The 15,421-nt window shown below is 51.4% G+C and overlaps 1 protein-coding gene across 1 annotated transcript in view; it reads right to left on the bottom strand.

Moving 5' to 3' along the window:
* Nucleotides 1-15,421, bottom strand: part of ARHGEF17 (Rho guanine nucleotide exchange factor 17) — a 555,625-nt gene that overhangs the window by 113,238 nt on the left and 426,966 nt on the right. The window contains exons 4-5 of the mRNA XM_030200028.1: nt 5,276-5,392; nt 3,351-3,443 (exon numbers count right to left, since the gene is read on the bottom strand). Coding sequence (XP_030055888.1) covers nt 3,351-3,443; nt 5,276-5,392 — 210 coding nt within the window. The remainder of the gene's footprint in view (nt 1-3,350; nt 3,444-5,275; nt 5,393-15,421) is intronic.

Below are 15,421 nucleotides of genomic sequence, written 5' to 3'. Positions count from 1 at the left end.
CCTGTTACAATTGTGCTGCTTAGTCGTCCAACCCCCCCCAAACCCACTGTACCCACATGTAGGTGCCCCCCTTCACCCCTTAGGGCTATAGTAATGGTGTAGACTTGTGGGCAGTGGGTTTTGAGGGGGATTTGGGGGGCTCAACACACAAGGGAAGGGTGCTATGCACCTGGGAGCTCTTTTACCTTTTTTTTTGTTTTTGTAAAAGTGCCCCCTAGGGTGCCCGGTTGGTGTCCTGGCATGTGAGGGGGACCAGTGCACTACGAATCCTGGCCCCTCCCACGAACAAATGCCTTGGATTTATTCGTTTTTGAGCTGGGCGCTTTCATTTTCCATTATCGCTGAAAAACAAAAACGACCAGCTCACACATTGTTGAATAAAACATGGACGTCTATTTTTTTCAAAAATAAGGTTCGGTCCGCCCCTTCACGGACCCGTTCTCGGAGATAAACGCCCATGGAGATAGACATTTTCGTTCAATTATGCCCCTCCAGGAAGCCTATACCTTAGAAAATGAAGTGTCCGGATTCTATATAGCACTACTTAAGTTGTGCATGTAAATTACTACACTACAAATCATTTCTCTAGCGCTACCAGTCGTACGCAGCGCTTCACAATTGAACACGAAGAAGAGACAGTTCCTGCTCAAGAGAGCTTACAATCTAATTCAGGACAGATAGACAGGACAAATAAGGGATAAGGGTAGGACAGACAGATAGGACACATAGGGATAAGGGACTACTGAAGAAAGGAAGACAAGATAAAGGTTACGAACAAGTGAAAAGTTAGGAGTCAAAAGCAACATCAAACAGGTGGGCCTTTAGCCCGGATTTGAAGGCGGCCAGAGATGGAGCTTGACGTAGCGGCTCAGGAAGTCTATTTCAGGCATAAGGTGCAGCAAGATCAAAGGAACGGAGTCTGGAGTTAGCGGTGGAGGAGAAGGGTGCAGTTACGAGAGATTTACCTAGTGAACGGAGTTCCTGGGAAGAAGTGTAGGGAGCGATGAGGGTGGAAAGGCAGTGAGGGGCTGCAGAGTGAATGCACTTATAGGTCAATAAGAGGAGCTTGAATTGTATACGGAAACGGATAGGGAGCCAGTGAAGTGACTTCAGGAGAGGGCTGATATGAGCATAGTGATTTTGGAGGAAAATTCAGTCGTATTCTGTATTTGCACATGCAACTTAATTAGTTAACAAGCCAATCAGCGCCAATAATTGCCATTTAACAAGGATATAAGAGTAGCCATATTGGGTCAAACCAATGGTCCATCTAGCCCAGTTTCCTGCTTCCAACAGCAGTCAAACCAGGCAGTGGCGTTCCTTGCCTGGATGGCACCCGGGGTGGAGCGCCGATGCGCCCCCCCCCCCCCCCCCCCCCCCCACTAAATTACACCTTCCCCCCCTCCGGCGAAATTACACCCCCCCCCGGGTGCACGCTGCTGGGGGGGGGGGGGTGCCGCGGCGCACGCCTGCTCTGAGTTCGCTAAACTTCTTTGCTCATTCGCTACAGCTCCCTCTACCCCGGAACAGGAAGTAACCTGTCCCGGGGCAGAGGGAGCTGCAGCGAACGAGCAAAGAAGTTTAGCGAACTCGGAGCAGGCACGCGCCGCGGCACCCTCCAGCGGCGTGCACCCGGGGCGGACCGCCCCCACCGCCCCCCCTCCCTTGGTACGCCACTGAAACCAGGTCACAAGTACCTGGCAGAAACCCAAAATAGTAGAAAGATTACAGAATCCCAAACAATACCCATGCTGCAAAGGACTCAAATACAAATCAACCTACGCATCCAACTTTTCCTACATCAGCACCCAATTGTGGAACGCATTACCAAAAGCCATGAAAACCAATATCAGCTTGGTCGGTTAAGTTGGAACTGGGAAAAATAAACCGGATATTCAATGCCAGTCACCGGGAATTGCCCAGCACTGAATATCCAGGCTCGGTGCTGACTGCAGTCGGCAGCGGATGGGGGGGCCTCAGTGTGTCTACACCAGTAGGTGGACATATTGACAGCAGGGGCGTAGCCAGACTTCGGCGGGAGGGGGGTCCAGAGCCCGAGGTGAGGGGGCACATTTTAGCCCCCACCCCCGGTGCCGCCGACCCCCCTGCCACTTTTGCCCCCCCCCCCCCCCCCCGGCACAGCCGCCCCTACCTCGTCCATTTCGATCCCCCACTCCAGCCGCCGCCAACCCTCCACTCCACCGCCAGGTACCTTTGCTGACGGGGGTCCCCAACCCCCGCCAGCCGAAGTCCCCTTCAGCGCCGGTCTCTGAGTTCGGCACATTCGCCGATCTGGATTCTGTTTCTCTGATGTCCTGCATGTTCCTACGTGCAGGACGTCAGGACTCACAGAAACAGAATCCAGATCAACAACGCGCTGGAGACCAGCGCTGAAGAACATTCCATGTAGAAGCCTGCCCTTGCAGATCAGCAACGTGGCTGTGCAGGCTTCTGTTTCTGTGAGTTTGACGTCCTGCACAAGACATTAACCCTCCCTGTTTACTAAGCCAAGCCAGTGGCTGCCACGTGGCAATGCCGACCAGTGGCATAGCTACGTGGGGCCACGGGGGCCTAGGCCCCCGTAGATTTGGCCCTGGACCCCCCTGCCGACGACCCTCTCGACACCCCCCCCCCCCCCCGCCGCCAACCCGCCATCGCCATCGCCTACCTTTGCTGGCTTGGGACCCCCAACCCCCACCAGCCGAGGTCCTCTTCTTCCCGCGCAAGGCTTCGTTCTGTTTCTGACTGTGCAGGACGTCAGACTCACAGAAACAGAATGAAGGAAGAAGAGGACCTCAGCTGGTGGGGATTGGGGTCCCCTGCCAGCAAAGGTAGGCAATGGCGGCGGTTTGGCAGCAGGAGGGGGGGTCGAGAGGGTCGGCGGCGGGGGGGGTCAAAGTTGTTGGTGGTGGTGGTGGCGGCAGCGAGTTGGCAATGGTGGGGGGGGGGGGTCGACGGCGCCGGGGGTTTGCAATGGCGGGGGGGGCTAAAATGTGCCCCTCACCTCGGGCTCTGGACCCCCTTCCCGCCAAAGTCTGGCTACGCCCCTGATGCAGACACAGCCCAATCAAAGTGAATGGGTTGTGTCGGCATTTATGCACCACCAGCATGGCTTAGTAAGCAGGGAGGTAAGACTCAATACATGCTGAGAAATATCATTATTGCATGAAACAAAATACCATATATATTTATAATGATTAGAAAAACACTGAAATTCTTGTTGGATAATGGGTGTGGCAGACAGCAGTGAAAGAGTTAGGGGCATGATCTTCCCCCCTCCCCCTTCTTTTGGTGCCCTTATCAGGTTCTTAGTTTGATTAATGGTTAATCCAGGGCTGCTTTACACTTACCTTGACAATTAGTTCATAGCGTGGAATCCTCTGCACAGGTTTGATCATCAAATCAGACAGATCTTGCTTTTCCTTGTTTTCCCTCGTGCATTGCTGGAAGAAAAGTTATCAAGATCCAGAAGTTATCACTGAAGGGCTAAATACACAACAAGAGTTTGTACATTTCCAGAATTAAAGGCAAAGCAAAGATGATTTTGTTCTGTGCCCACGACAGAACAGTCATTGCAGAGAATTTGCTCCTCTCTCTAAGGATGTTGATAATGTCAGACAAGTTAAAGAAATCCAGTCTGTAGTTTCCTGGTTTATAATAACCAATCAACAATGTTTGGTAAGAACTACTCTTGGAAGAGGTATCCAATCCATTCTCTCAATGGCCAACTCTTCAACTCTCCTAGTTAGACTCGTATCATTTTCGACACCTGCTTCCAACCCTTCGCTGTATCCTCCTAAAAACTCAACATCCTAACAGTCCTTCCCATCTCTCTTTGGAGGATATCCTTAACAGACAGCATCTGAAACGGGACTGTACTAAAAGTGGTACTCCCTAGGGGATTGTGAGTATTCAAACTTACCGGCCAAGATGTCTTCCCCTCCACCCTAAGCTGCAGAGCACCCCAAGGAGGTTTAATTAGCAGGAGACGGCGGGAGCGTGCTTGGCCCGTTATCTGGTCTGAAGCCTGTAGGCAGAGCTTGCCGTCATACAAAGTAAAGTATTTGAGTGTATCAAGATGGTGGAGGCTGCATAGGAAAGTAATAAAACCTCCTTGGGAGTACACGGCTTCAGCCTTGCAAAGCAACGCTGTCTCCTGTCAATCAAACCTCCTTGCAGCTCCCTCATTCAAAGCACATGACAATAAAGTAATCTACACCACTGGAGTCACCAAAACTTCTCTTGCCTTCTCCCACTTGTGGGACACACACTGTAGAAGTCTGTCTGGCATCGGCCTTGGTTTTCCCAATGTTGAAATTGCTGAATTTTCTTCCATCTTTTGCTATTTGCAGGACACGGACCGTAGAAGCCTGTCAGGCAGTGGCCTTAGCTCCCACTACTCTCCCAAGATAAAAGGAACGGAGCCTGGAGTTAGCAGAGGTTTTCCTACCGACATACAGTATCTTTCATTGTGCCTCTCATCTCTTTCATTATCCTCATTGTTCTCTACCTGACTGAACTTAATTTCTTCTCTTTTGCTGTTTGTCAGCTGTTGCGATCTCTCCGTTTACTATTGGTAACTGTTTTGCAGAGTGATATTGAAAAGCGGTACAGCAAAGTTTTCAATAAATAAACGATTATCTGGGACAACTACGACACACAGCGAACCATTTCCAAACAGTGGGAAATTAAAACTCAAAGAGAAAGAGAAGGGTTTGTCATTTTACTAAAAGTCCATCGGTCACAGCACCACCCTCTGCCGTGTTGCTTCTAACAGAGCCTACAAATGCACTCAGTCTGCGGCCCCTCACTACCTTTCTACCCTCATCTCCCCTTACGTTCCCGCCCGTAACCTCCGTTCACAGGACAAATCCCTCCTCTCTGTACCCTTCTCCACCACCTCCAACTCCAGGCTCCGCTCATTCTGCCTCGCCTCACCCTATGCTTGGAACAACCTTCCTGAGCCCTTACGCCAAGCCCCCTCCCTGCCCATCTTCAAGTCTTTGATTAAAGCCCACCTCTTCAATGCTGCGTTCGGCACCTAACTCTTTCAGGAAATCCAGACTGCCCCAATTTGACTGCCCCTATCGGACTGACCGTTCACTTGTCTCTTAGATTGTAAGCTCTTTGACAGGGACCGTCCCTCTATGTTAAATTGTACAGCGCTGCGTAACCCTAGTAGCGCTTTAGAAATGTTAAGTAGTAGTAGTAGTAGTAGAGCCATTATCTCTCACCACCAGATAAACCAACTTCTTCACCCATTGTCACAACGTACCTCCAGGAATTTCAGGAAGGCGGGCCTGGCTTCCTTGGCTATCCTGATGGCATCTTTGGCATTGAGGAAATTGTCAATATAAGCAGAATAGATATCCACCAGAATGTCCTTAGAAAACTGAAAAAGAGCAGCAAAAAAGACAGGATTAAGGATCATCACCCAATGAGTGGCAAAGGGTTCACAACAGACACAAATGAATGCACCCCACAGGAGGTGGGAGCAGAAGACACAAAAGAAAACTCGAGAATTGAGCAGTAAGGAGGTCTTTTACTAAAGTGTATTAAACTGTTAACGCCTGAATTAAGGCATGTTAACAGTTACTGCAGTGGCATGACTGATTGCACATACTGATTCACGCATTAACTGCATATCGTGATAGGGGGAGCAGGAACCAGGCAGGTCATGAGTGGAGAATTGGCGGGGACTGCATAATGCGCTGAGCGCGTGGTACTTGACGTGTTCCAGCTTTCATTTGTGCAGTCACGCTAATTGTGACCAGCTTCTAGGCGTGTTAATGGACATACCCATGTGTTAATTCCAGAGGATATGCGGGGCGCATCCCCAACAATTAGCACGCAGCCTTTACGCTTAACACGCAATGATTTCTGTTGTTAAGGAACGCTAAGTGCAAAAATGTAACGCACTTTAGTAACGGTTGATTTCCTCTTTAAAACGTTTTGATCATTTGTCAATGTGCTATTCCAAAGTTCATCAGCTGCCAGTCGCTGCAAGAATTGTTTTTAAGTTATCACGTTTGATGTTTTGTTCTGTCTGTTCTAATGAGTGCTACCCATAGGCGTAGTCTGACTGTTCCATTTGGGGGGGCAAAGTATGGCTGTGACATATTAGCATATAAGTCCCAATTCCACCCACACCTCCTCCTCCTCCTCCCTCCCTCCCCAAACCCCCCACCCCCCAGCTAAGATTCTAAAGGGCCGTGACCAGAGGGGAGATACTACCACCATAATTATATCAAGTAGGAGGAAGGTGTAGTTTATTCAAAACCAAAATTCCAAACTCTAGGGCTCAGAGATTGGACATAAGCTGACCATATCGCTAGGAAATGTGTACAACACTTATAGGTAAGGTGAGCTTCTCTAGCCTCCCACAGCATGTGAGTTTGGAGCTGGTTTCTCCAATGCCAGTGAGAGGGACCCTCCGAAGCAACCCACTGCTGAAGAATGCATTTCTTCCCACCAAAGCTGCCTTCCGTATAAACAACTTAGAGCCTTTACCCCGCACCCCCAAGTCACCCTCACAATGGTTGCAAAAGAAAGGATGAGTCAAGAGTTCAATAATCTGCCTAGATAATTTGATATCACCACCCAAAAACTAACGATCTGCAGACAAGCCCAGAAGACATGAAACCAGGTACCCACTTCAGAATCACAATTTGCACAAGCTGGAGAGGCGATAATCTTGGCTTTAAAAGCCTACACTAGTATTCTATTTACATAATCTTGGTGCCCAGATGGCACTACAGAATGAGTGCTCAGCATGCTGCGCCTAAGTGCCCAACTGGTGATCAGTTATAGAATTATCCCTTAGGGCTAGATTCTATTTATGGCGCAAAAAAAAAAAGCGCTATTCTATAAGCCACACTTAAAGTTAGGCGTGGTCTATAGAATGCCACTTACACCCAGGAATCTGGCCTAACTTTAGACGTGGCCATTTGCACCAACTGAAATGTGGCGTGAATGTACACGCCCACGTTAGGTGCATACCCCTGTTATTCTATAACAACGTGCATTAATTTTAGGGACGCGCCCCCCCCCCCCGCTACGCCCATGACCCTCGCATTTCTGTGTCCCATTTTTGCAGATCCCACGTAAATTTTAAGTGCTGATCCTGCACCTAAATTTTGCACATGTAAATGCCAATTAAATCGAATTAGTGCCAATAATCGCTTGTTAAAAAGTCAATTACTGGCGCTAAATAGTTCGTTATTCAATTAAATCTCGCACACAAATTGAGTGCATGCCCAAATTCGCATGCAATTTTTGGTGACTTTCATAACATTATGGGGTTTAGTGTACAAGACTGCAGATACATCATATAGACAATTTTTTAACAAGTCATACTGGCAGAAATGCTTCTGAATAATTACCCTCAGCCTGCTACAACCAATGATTAAAGTACAGCACCTTTAAAAGTCAAGCTCTGATCTCCCGAAGCTGTGAGGAGCTATTTTGCTGGGAGAGTGTTTTGATTTTTGGGTTGTGACCCCTTGGTTCGAACTACGATAGACTGATCTCAGGCCAGCAGGCCAAGTAAGCAGCTATGCCTCAGTAGATCAGGAGACGGGTGAGCAGGAGGCAGACGTATAGAGGCAGGATGAGGAGATAGGCACCAGTGACTCGTGGACAGGAACCAACTCACATAAAGACAGAAGCTGGCGGCTTCTCAGGAACCCACTCACATAAGAGACAGAAGCTGGTGGCTTCTCAGGAACCCACTCACATAGAGACAGAAGCTGACGGCTTCTCAGGAACCCCCTCACATAGAGACAGAAGCTGGCGGCTTCTCAGGAACCCACTCACATAGAGACAGAAGCTGACAGCTTCTCAGGAACCCCCTCACATAGAGACAGAAGCTGACGGCTTCTCAGGAACCCCCTCACATAGAGACAGAAGCTGGCGGCTTCTCAGGAACCCACTCACATAGAGACAGAAGATGACGGCTTCTCAGGAACCCCCTCACATAGAGACAGAAGCTTGCGGCTTCTCAGGAACCCACTCACATAGAGACAGAAGCTGACGGCTTCTCAGGAACCCCCTCACATAGAGACAGAAGCTTGCGGCTTCTCAGGAACCCACTCACATAGAGACAGAAGCTGACGGCTTCTCAGGAACCCCCTCACATAGAGACAGAAGCTGGCGGCTTCTCAGGAACCCCCTCACATAGAGACAGAAGCTGACGGCTTCTCAGGAACCCCCTCACATAGAGACAGAAGCTGACAGCTTCTCAGGAACCCACTCACAGACACACAGAAGCTTGTGGCTTCACAGGATCCCACACAGGAAGAAGGCAAATAGCGTAGCTGGAACCCACTCACACAGAAACTGCAGAGGGGGACGTCTCAGGACCCACAGAACCAGGAAGGCACCAAGGGTGGCTAAACACACAAAAATGCCAAAGCCAGAGTCATTGGGGTTTAAATGTTCCGCCAGCGGGATCCCACGTCTGACATCACTGCAGGGCGTGCACGCTGGCGCTCACCTCTGCGGGACTTGATGATGCTGTCACAGATGCCAGAGGACAGGCTCTACTCACTGCCCGGCGGCCATGATGTGCCCAGTCCGGAAGTCACGGTAAGACTGTGACAGAGTGCTGGGTACCCAGAATAACCTATTTACAGAGGTGATGCAAACCAGAACGGTAGCAAAAGCATAGCATGTGGTGGCGTTGGTGATGGCCATGGAGGGAGATGCCCAGAGGTTAATTAGGGTCTACTAGACCAGCGGGGCAATCGGAGAAACTGAATGAGCCGACAGCTCTTTACTTGCCAATAACTGAGGTGTGAATATGTCACTCATGATCTTTATGTAATACCACTTGTATCTCTCACTCTGGAATGGCGATCGCCATGTCGGAGCAATGTAAGCCACATTGAGCCTACAAATAGGTGGAAAAATGTGGGATACAAATGCAGCAAATAAATAAATACTTAAAATTTCAACAGTCAGCACAGACACAGTAAGAACCTGGTTCAATTCCCTCTGCAGCTTCTTGAGACTCTGGGAAAGTCGCTTAACCCTCCATTGCCCCAAGTAGAAAACAAGTTATTTATTACATTTACACCCCGCACTTTCCCACAGAAGCAGGTACAATGTGGCTTACGTATTAAACAGAATTACAATTGTTATATTCAGTAAGGAGAATATTATGAACTATAAAGTAAGATAGTAATATAATATGTAAACTGGTTGGGTGGTTGGGAGGCGGGACTAGTGCTGGGCAGACTTATACGGTCTGTGCCAGAGCCGGTGGTGGGAGGCAGGGATAGTGCTGGGCAGACTTATAGGGTCTGTGCACTGAAGAGGACAGTACAAATAAAAAAGTAGCACATATGAATTTATCTTCTTGGGCAGACTGGATGGACCGTGCAGGTCTTTTTCTGCCGTCATCTACTATGTTACTATGTAAACTGCTTTGAATGTAATCACAGAAAGGCGGTATATCAAATCCCATCCCCCCTTTCCATGAAATAGCAAATTATACCATGTCTGTGTTCTTTTTTTTTTTTTCTTTGCATCTGTTTTCTGGCTCAGCCATGCCTTCCGCATGCACACGTCACAGGCATGTCCATCATTCACCTTAATATATCACGTTGATGGCTTGAACGTTGCTACCTCAGTGACTAAGGTAAAATTATGTATAATCATACCTGATAATTTTCTTTCCATTAATCATAGCTGATCAATCCATAGACTGGTGGGTTGTGTCCATCTACCAGCAGGTGGAGATAGAGAGCAAACTTTTGCCTCCCTATATGTGGTCATGTGCTGCCGGAAACTCCTCAGTATGTCGATATCAAAGCTCCATCCGCAGGACTCAGCACTTAGAGAATTACACCCACGAAGGGACACTCTGCCCAGCTCACCACCGCCGAAACGGGGGAGGGGAATTAACCCAGCTCATCCCCACACAAGTGGGGGAGGGGAATCCGTCCAGCTCATCCCCGCGGAGCGGGGGAGGGACACCACACCCGCCGATGCGGAGGGATCTGGCTTATCCTGCAACCGCAACCGCGGGAGGAGCTGACTGACCCTAACACCGCCGAAGCGGGAGGGGTACAAAGCTGCCCTACAGCCGCACGAAGCGGGAGGGAGTGCCGGCAGAATTTATGTCTCAATCCAGCCCCGTAAAACGGAGGGGAGAGGAATGCAGCAGCTCACTGTAACACAAACTCGTCTCAACTCTTGAAGAATCCAAGTGAAAGAACTTGAACACGAAGTCTTTCTGAAATAACTGAAGACTAAACTTGAACCTGAAATGCAACCAGAATAAAAATAGAACAGATATCTGGGAGGGGCTATGGATTGATCAGCTATGATTAATGGAAAGAAAATTATCAGGTATGATTATACATAATTTTACCTTCCATATCATCAAGCTGATCAATCCATAGACTGGTGGGATGTACCGAAGCAGTACTCACCCAGGGCGGGACATTGAAATCCCTGACCTCAACACTGAAGCTCCAAACCGGGCCTCCGCCCGTGCAGCCACAGTCAAACGGTAATGCTTGGAGAATGTATGAGCCGAAGCCCAAGTTGCCGCCTTGCATATCTCTTCCAAGGAGACGGATCCGGCCTCTGCCATCGAGGCCGCCTGAGCTCTCGTGGAGTGAGCCTTCAGCTGGATAGGCGGCACCTTCCCCGCGGCCACATAAGCCGCTGCAATGGCTTCCTTGACCCATCTTGCCACTGTAGGCTTAGCAGCCTGCAGACCCTTACGAGGACCTGCAAACAGGACAAACAGATGATCCGATTTCCGGAAATCATTGGTCACTTCCAAGTATCTGAAGATGACTCGTCTCACATCCAGATATTTAAGAGCAGAGTACTCCTCTGGGTAGTCCTCCCTACGAAAGGAAGGGAGACAGAGCTGCTGATTCACATGGAAGCGAGAAACAATCTTGGGCAGGAAGGAAGGCACTGTGCGAATAGTCACTCCTGCCTCAGTGAACTGCAGAAAAGGCTCTCGACATGAGAGCGCCTGGAGCTCGGAAACTCTTCTGGCTGAAGTGATAGCCACCAAAAAGACTGCTTTCAACGTCAGGTCTTTCAGAGATGCCCTCGACAAGGGTTCAAAAGGTGGCTTCTGCAATGCTCTTAGCACCAGGTTGAGATTCCACGCAGGCACCACTGAGTGCAGAGGAGGGCGCAGGTGATTAACTCCCTTGAGAAAGCGCACCACATCTGGCTGCGAAGCCAGGGAAGCACCCTTCAGGCGGCCCCTGAAGCAAGCCAGAGCCGCTACCTGGACTTTAAGGGAACTGAGCGACAGGCCTTTCTCCAGACCTTCTTGCAGGAACGCCAACACTGAAGAAATTGGAGCAGTGAAGGGAGAAAGTGAGCCTGCTTCACACCATGCTGCAAAGATACGCCAAACCCTGGCGTAAGCAGTAGAAGTAGAGCGTTTCCTCGCTCTCAGCATAGTGGCGATGACCTTGTCTGAGAAGCCCTTCTTCCTCAGACGCTGCCGCTCAATAGCCAGGCCGTAAGACCAAAGGGAGAGGGATCCTCCATCACCACGGGACCCTGATGTAACCGGCCCTGCTCCACTGACAGCCGCAGAGGATCGTCGACTGAGAGCCTGATCAAGTCCGCATACCAGGGACGTCTGGGCCAATCCGGACCCACCAGGATTACCCTGCCGGGATGCTTTGCCACCCGGTCTAGCACCCTGCCCAACATGGGCCAGGGCGGGAACACATAGAGGAGCTCTTGTGTCGGCCACTGTTGGAGAAGAGCATCTACTCCCAGGGATCGAGGGTCCCGTCCTCTGCTGAAAAAGCGCGGCACTTGGCAATTGGCCAATGACGCCATCAGATCTAGGCTCGGCTGGCCCCAGCGCTTCGTGATGTCCAAGAACGCCTGAGCAGATAGTTGCCACTCTCCGGGCTCCAAGGTATGGCGACTGAGAAAGTCCGCCTTGACATTCATGACTCCGGCAATGTGGGCCGCTGAAAGCTGCTCCAGGTTCGCTTCCGCCCACTGGCAAAGACTCATAGCCTCCTTGGCTAGAGGGGCGCTCTTGGTACCTCCCTGGCGGTTGATATAGGCCACAGCCGTGGCATTGTCCGACAGAACCCGTACAGGCTACAACACCAGTACCGGGATGAACTCCAATAACACCAACCGAATGGCTCTGAGTTCCAGGAGGTTGATAGACCACTTGCCTCTGCAGGAGACTAGAGCCCCTGCGCTGTCCTTCCCAAGCAGTGGGCTCCCCAGCCCATCAAAGAGGCGTCTGTCGTGACGACAATCCACTCCGGGGTCACCAGAGGCAATCCTGCAGACAACTTGTCTGTCTGCGTCCACCAGCTCAGCGCCTTGCGCACTGCTGGGTCCATGGGAAGGCGCACAGCATAATCCTCCGACATCGGAGTCCAGCGCAGCAGCAGAGATAGCTGTAGTGGTCTCATATGAGCCCTGGCCCAGGGCACTACTTCCATCGTGGCCGTCATAGAGCCCAACAGCTGCACGTAGTCCCAAGCCCGAATAGGAGAGGCTACTAGGAACTAGTCCACCTGAGCCTGAAGCTTGACAATCCGATTGTCTGGCAGGAACACTCTGCCCACTTGGGTGTCGAATCGAACTCCCAGATACTCCAGGGACTGAGTTGGGCGCAGCTGGCTCTTCTTCCAGTTGATGATCCATCCCAGGGAGCTCACAAGAGCAACTACCCGGTCCATAGCTTTGCCGCACTCTGCATAAGAGGGGGCTCGGATCAACCAGTCGTCCAGATAAGGATGGACTTGTACTCCTTCCTTTAGCAGGAAGGCCGCTATGACCCCCATTACTTTGGAAAAGGTCCGCGGAGCAGTAGCCAACCCGAAAGGGAGGGCTCTGAACTGGAAGTGTCGTCTCAGGACTGTAAAACGCAGAAAGCGTTGGAGAGGAGGCCAGATGGGAATATGCAGGTACGCTTCCTTGATGTCCAAGGAAGCCAAGAACTCTCCTGCCTTCACTGCCGCTATAACAGAGCGGAGAGTCTCCATGCGAAAGTGCCTCACTTTCCAGGCCCGATTGACCCCTTTGAGGTCGAGGATAGGCCGGACAGAACCTCCTTTCTTTGGAACCACAAAGTAAATGGAGTAACGTCCCTTGCCAATCTGATTTTTTGGCACCGGAACGACCGCACCCAGGCGGATCAGGTTGTCCAAGGTCTGCTGCACTGCCACAGCTTGACGGAGACTTGCAGGGAGAGAGTACAAACCCGTCTCTTAAGGGTTGGCAGAACTCTAGCTTGTAGCCGTCTCTGATGACTTCCAGCACCCACGCGTCTGAAGTTATAGTGGTCCACTCGCCCAGAAACGAGGACAGCCGTCCTCCAATCTGCACTGGGGCGTGGACCAAGGCCCCGTCATTGGGTACGAGACCCTGGGGGAGGACCGGAGGGAGCACCTCCGGGACGGCGGTCTCTGCGAAAGGAATGCTGCTTGGGGGAGAAATTCCTCTTGAAGGAAGAGGGGGCAGAGGAACCCGACTTGCCCGGGCGGTACCGACGGGCTTCCAGCAACCGTCCTCTGGAGGTACCGGGACGAGTACTAGCCCGAGCCCTGACCTCTGGTAATTTCTTGCCCTTAGACGTGCCGAGATCGGTCACGATTTTGTCCAGCTCGACCCCAAAGAGCAGCTTGCCTTTAAAAGGCAATCTAGCCAGGCGGGATTTAGAGGCGTGGTCAGCAGACCAATGTTTCAGCCAAAGCCACCGCCGCGCAGAGACTGTCTGAGCCATGCCTTTAGCTGAGGCTCTCAAGACATCATACAGCAAGTCTGCCAAATAGGCTAAGCCCGATTCCAGGGCCGGCCAATCAGCCCTCAAGGAAAGATCCGAGGGGGAAGCCCGCTGCACCATAGTCAGGCACGCCCTGGCCACATAGGAGCCGCAAACTGAGGCCTGCAAACTTAAAGCAGCTGCCTCAAAGGACGACCTTAAGGCCTCCTCCAATCTTCTGTCTTGGGCGTCCTTTAGGGCCGTGCCACCTTCCACCGGCAACGCCGTTTTCTTAGTCACCGCAGTGATTAAAGAATCCACGGTAGGCCACAGATAGGCCTCACGTTCACTCACAGCCAAAGGATAGAGGCGGGACATAGCCCTAGCCACTTTAAGGCTCGTTTCCGGGACATCCCATTGAGCCGCAATTAAGGTGTGCATGGCATCATGCACGTGGAAGGATCTAGGCAGGCGCTTCGTCCCCAGCATAATGGCAGAGCCAACAGGGGCTGAGGGAGAGACGTCCTCCGGAGAGGAAATCTTCAAAGTGTCCATGGCCTGTAAAAACAGGTTGGGCAAATCCTCTGGGCTAAAAAGCCGCGCTGCAGAGGGGTCATCCGCTCCATCCGAGCGGGGATCTATCTCCTCCAAGGAATCCGCAAAGGACCGTTGGGAGACCTCAGACACGCTGCCCTCATCTACATCGGAGGAGACAAAGTCCTCCAAGGCCTGGAAATCAACCCGAGGGCGTTTACCTCTGGGAACCTCAACCTCTTTATCAGAAGAGGGAGCAGGGGCAGCGTTTTGCATGAGGAAAGCCTGATGCAGCAGCAAAACAAACTCGGGGGAGAAACCCCCCAGACTGTGCACTTCCGCAGCCTGGGCAACAGCCCTAGACGCACTCTCAACCGGTGCTCGCAATAGCGGGGGGAGAGACATGCTGCGCATCCAAAATGGCGTCCGGCGCGAAACTCCGCGAAGGAGCCGCGCGGGAAGAACGGCGCTTAACTTTAGCCGCTTGTGCCGTCGCCCAAATTAAGGGCGTTCATGGCATTAATGTCTCCAACCTCAAGGGCGGCCCACGAAGAAGCCGTCCGAGCCGCGTGGCCGGCCAAGATGGCGGAGGCGAGGAGCGGGGGATGGTCGTTTATGGCGGGAAAAAACCGCCACGCCGGAGGAACGACCGGGACATTCATCGGTCACTAAACTGTCACCCATCAAGGGCGAATCAGGTTGTAAAACCCCCGCATCCCCTCTAGAAGCGCTCCAGCGATCCGGGGAGCGACCCTTTGCGCCCTCGCCCTCCGACGCCATATGCCACGAGGAGAAGAATCGGGGAACCCCCTGCCCGCTATAAAAAGGTAAAATTACCTGCTTGCCGCTCCGAGCTGTAACGAACTGGTGTCCCGGTGAGTAGCTGCAATGAACGTTTAAAGAAACGTCGAATTAAACGCCTTTAAAGACGTTTAAAATTTTTTTTTTTTTTTTAAACGGAGCCAGCGGGAGGGGGGAGAAAAGGAGGGACCTGGCACCACCAGGTTTGCACTTGCTCAAAAGAGCCCTCAACCCCAGGCCTCAACAAAACCTAAGGATTAGGCTTGGAGGCCTAGCCAGAGCTGCTGCTGTGTGTGACCACCACCTGCTGAGATAGAGAACATACTGAGGAGTTTCCGGCAGCACATGACCACATATAGGGAG

The sequence above is a fragment of the Microcaecilia unicolor genome, chromosome 4, assembly GCF_901765095.1.
Source record: "Microcaecilia unicolor chromosome 4, aMicUni1.1, whole genome shotgun sequence".
Classification (NCBI taxonomy): domain Eukaryota; kingdom Metazoa; phylum Chordata; class Amphibia; order Gymnophiona; family Siphonopidae; genus Microcaecilia; species Microcaecilia unicolor.
This window is presented reverse-complemented; position numbering and strand designations above follow the sequence as displayed.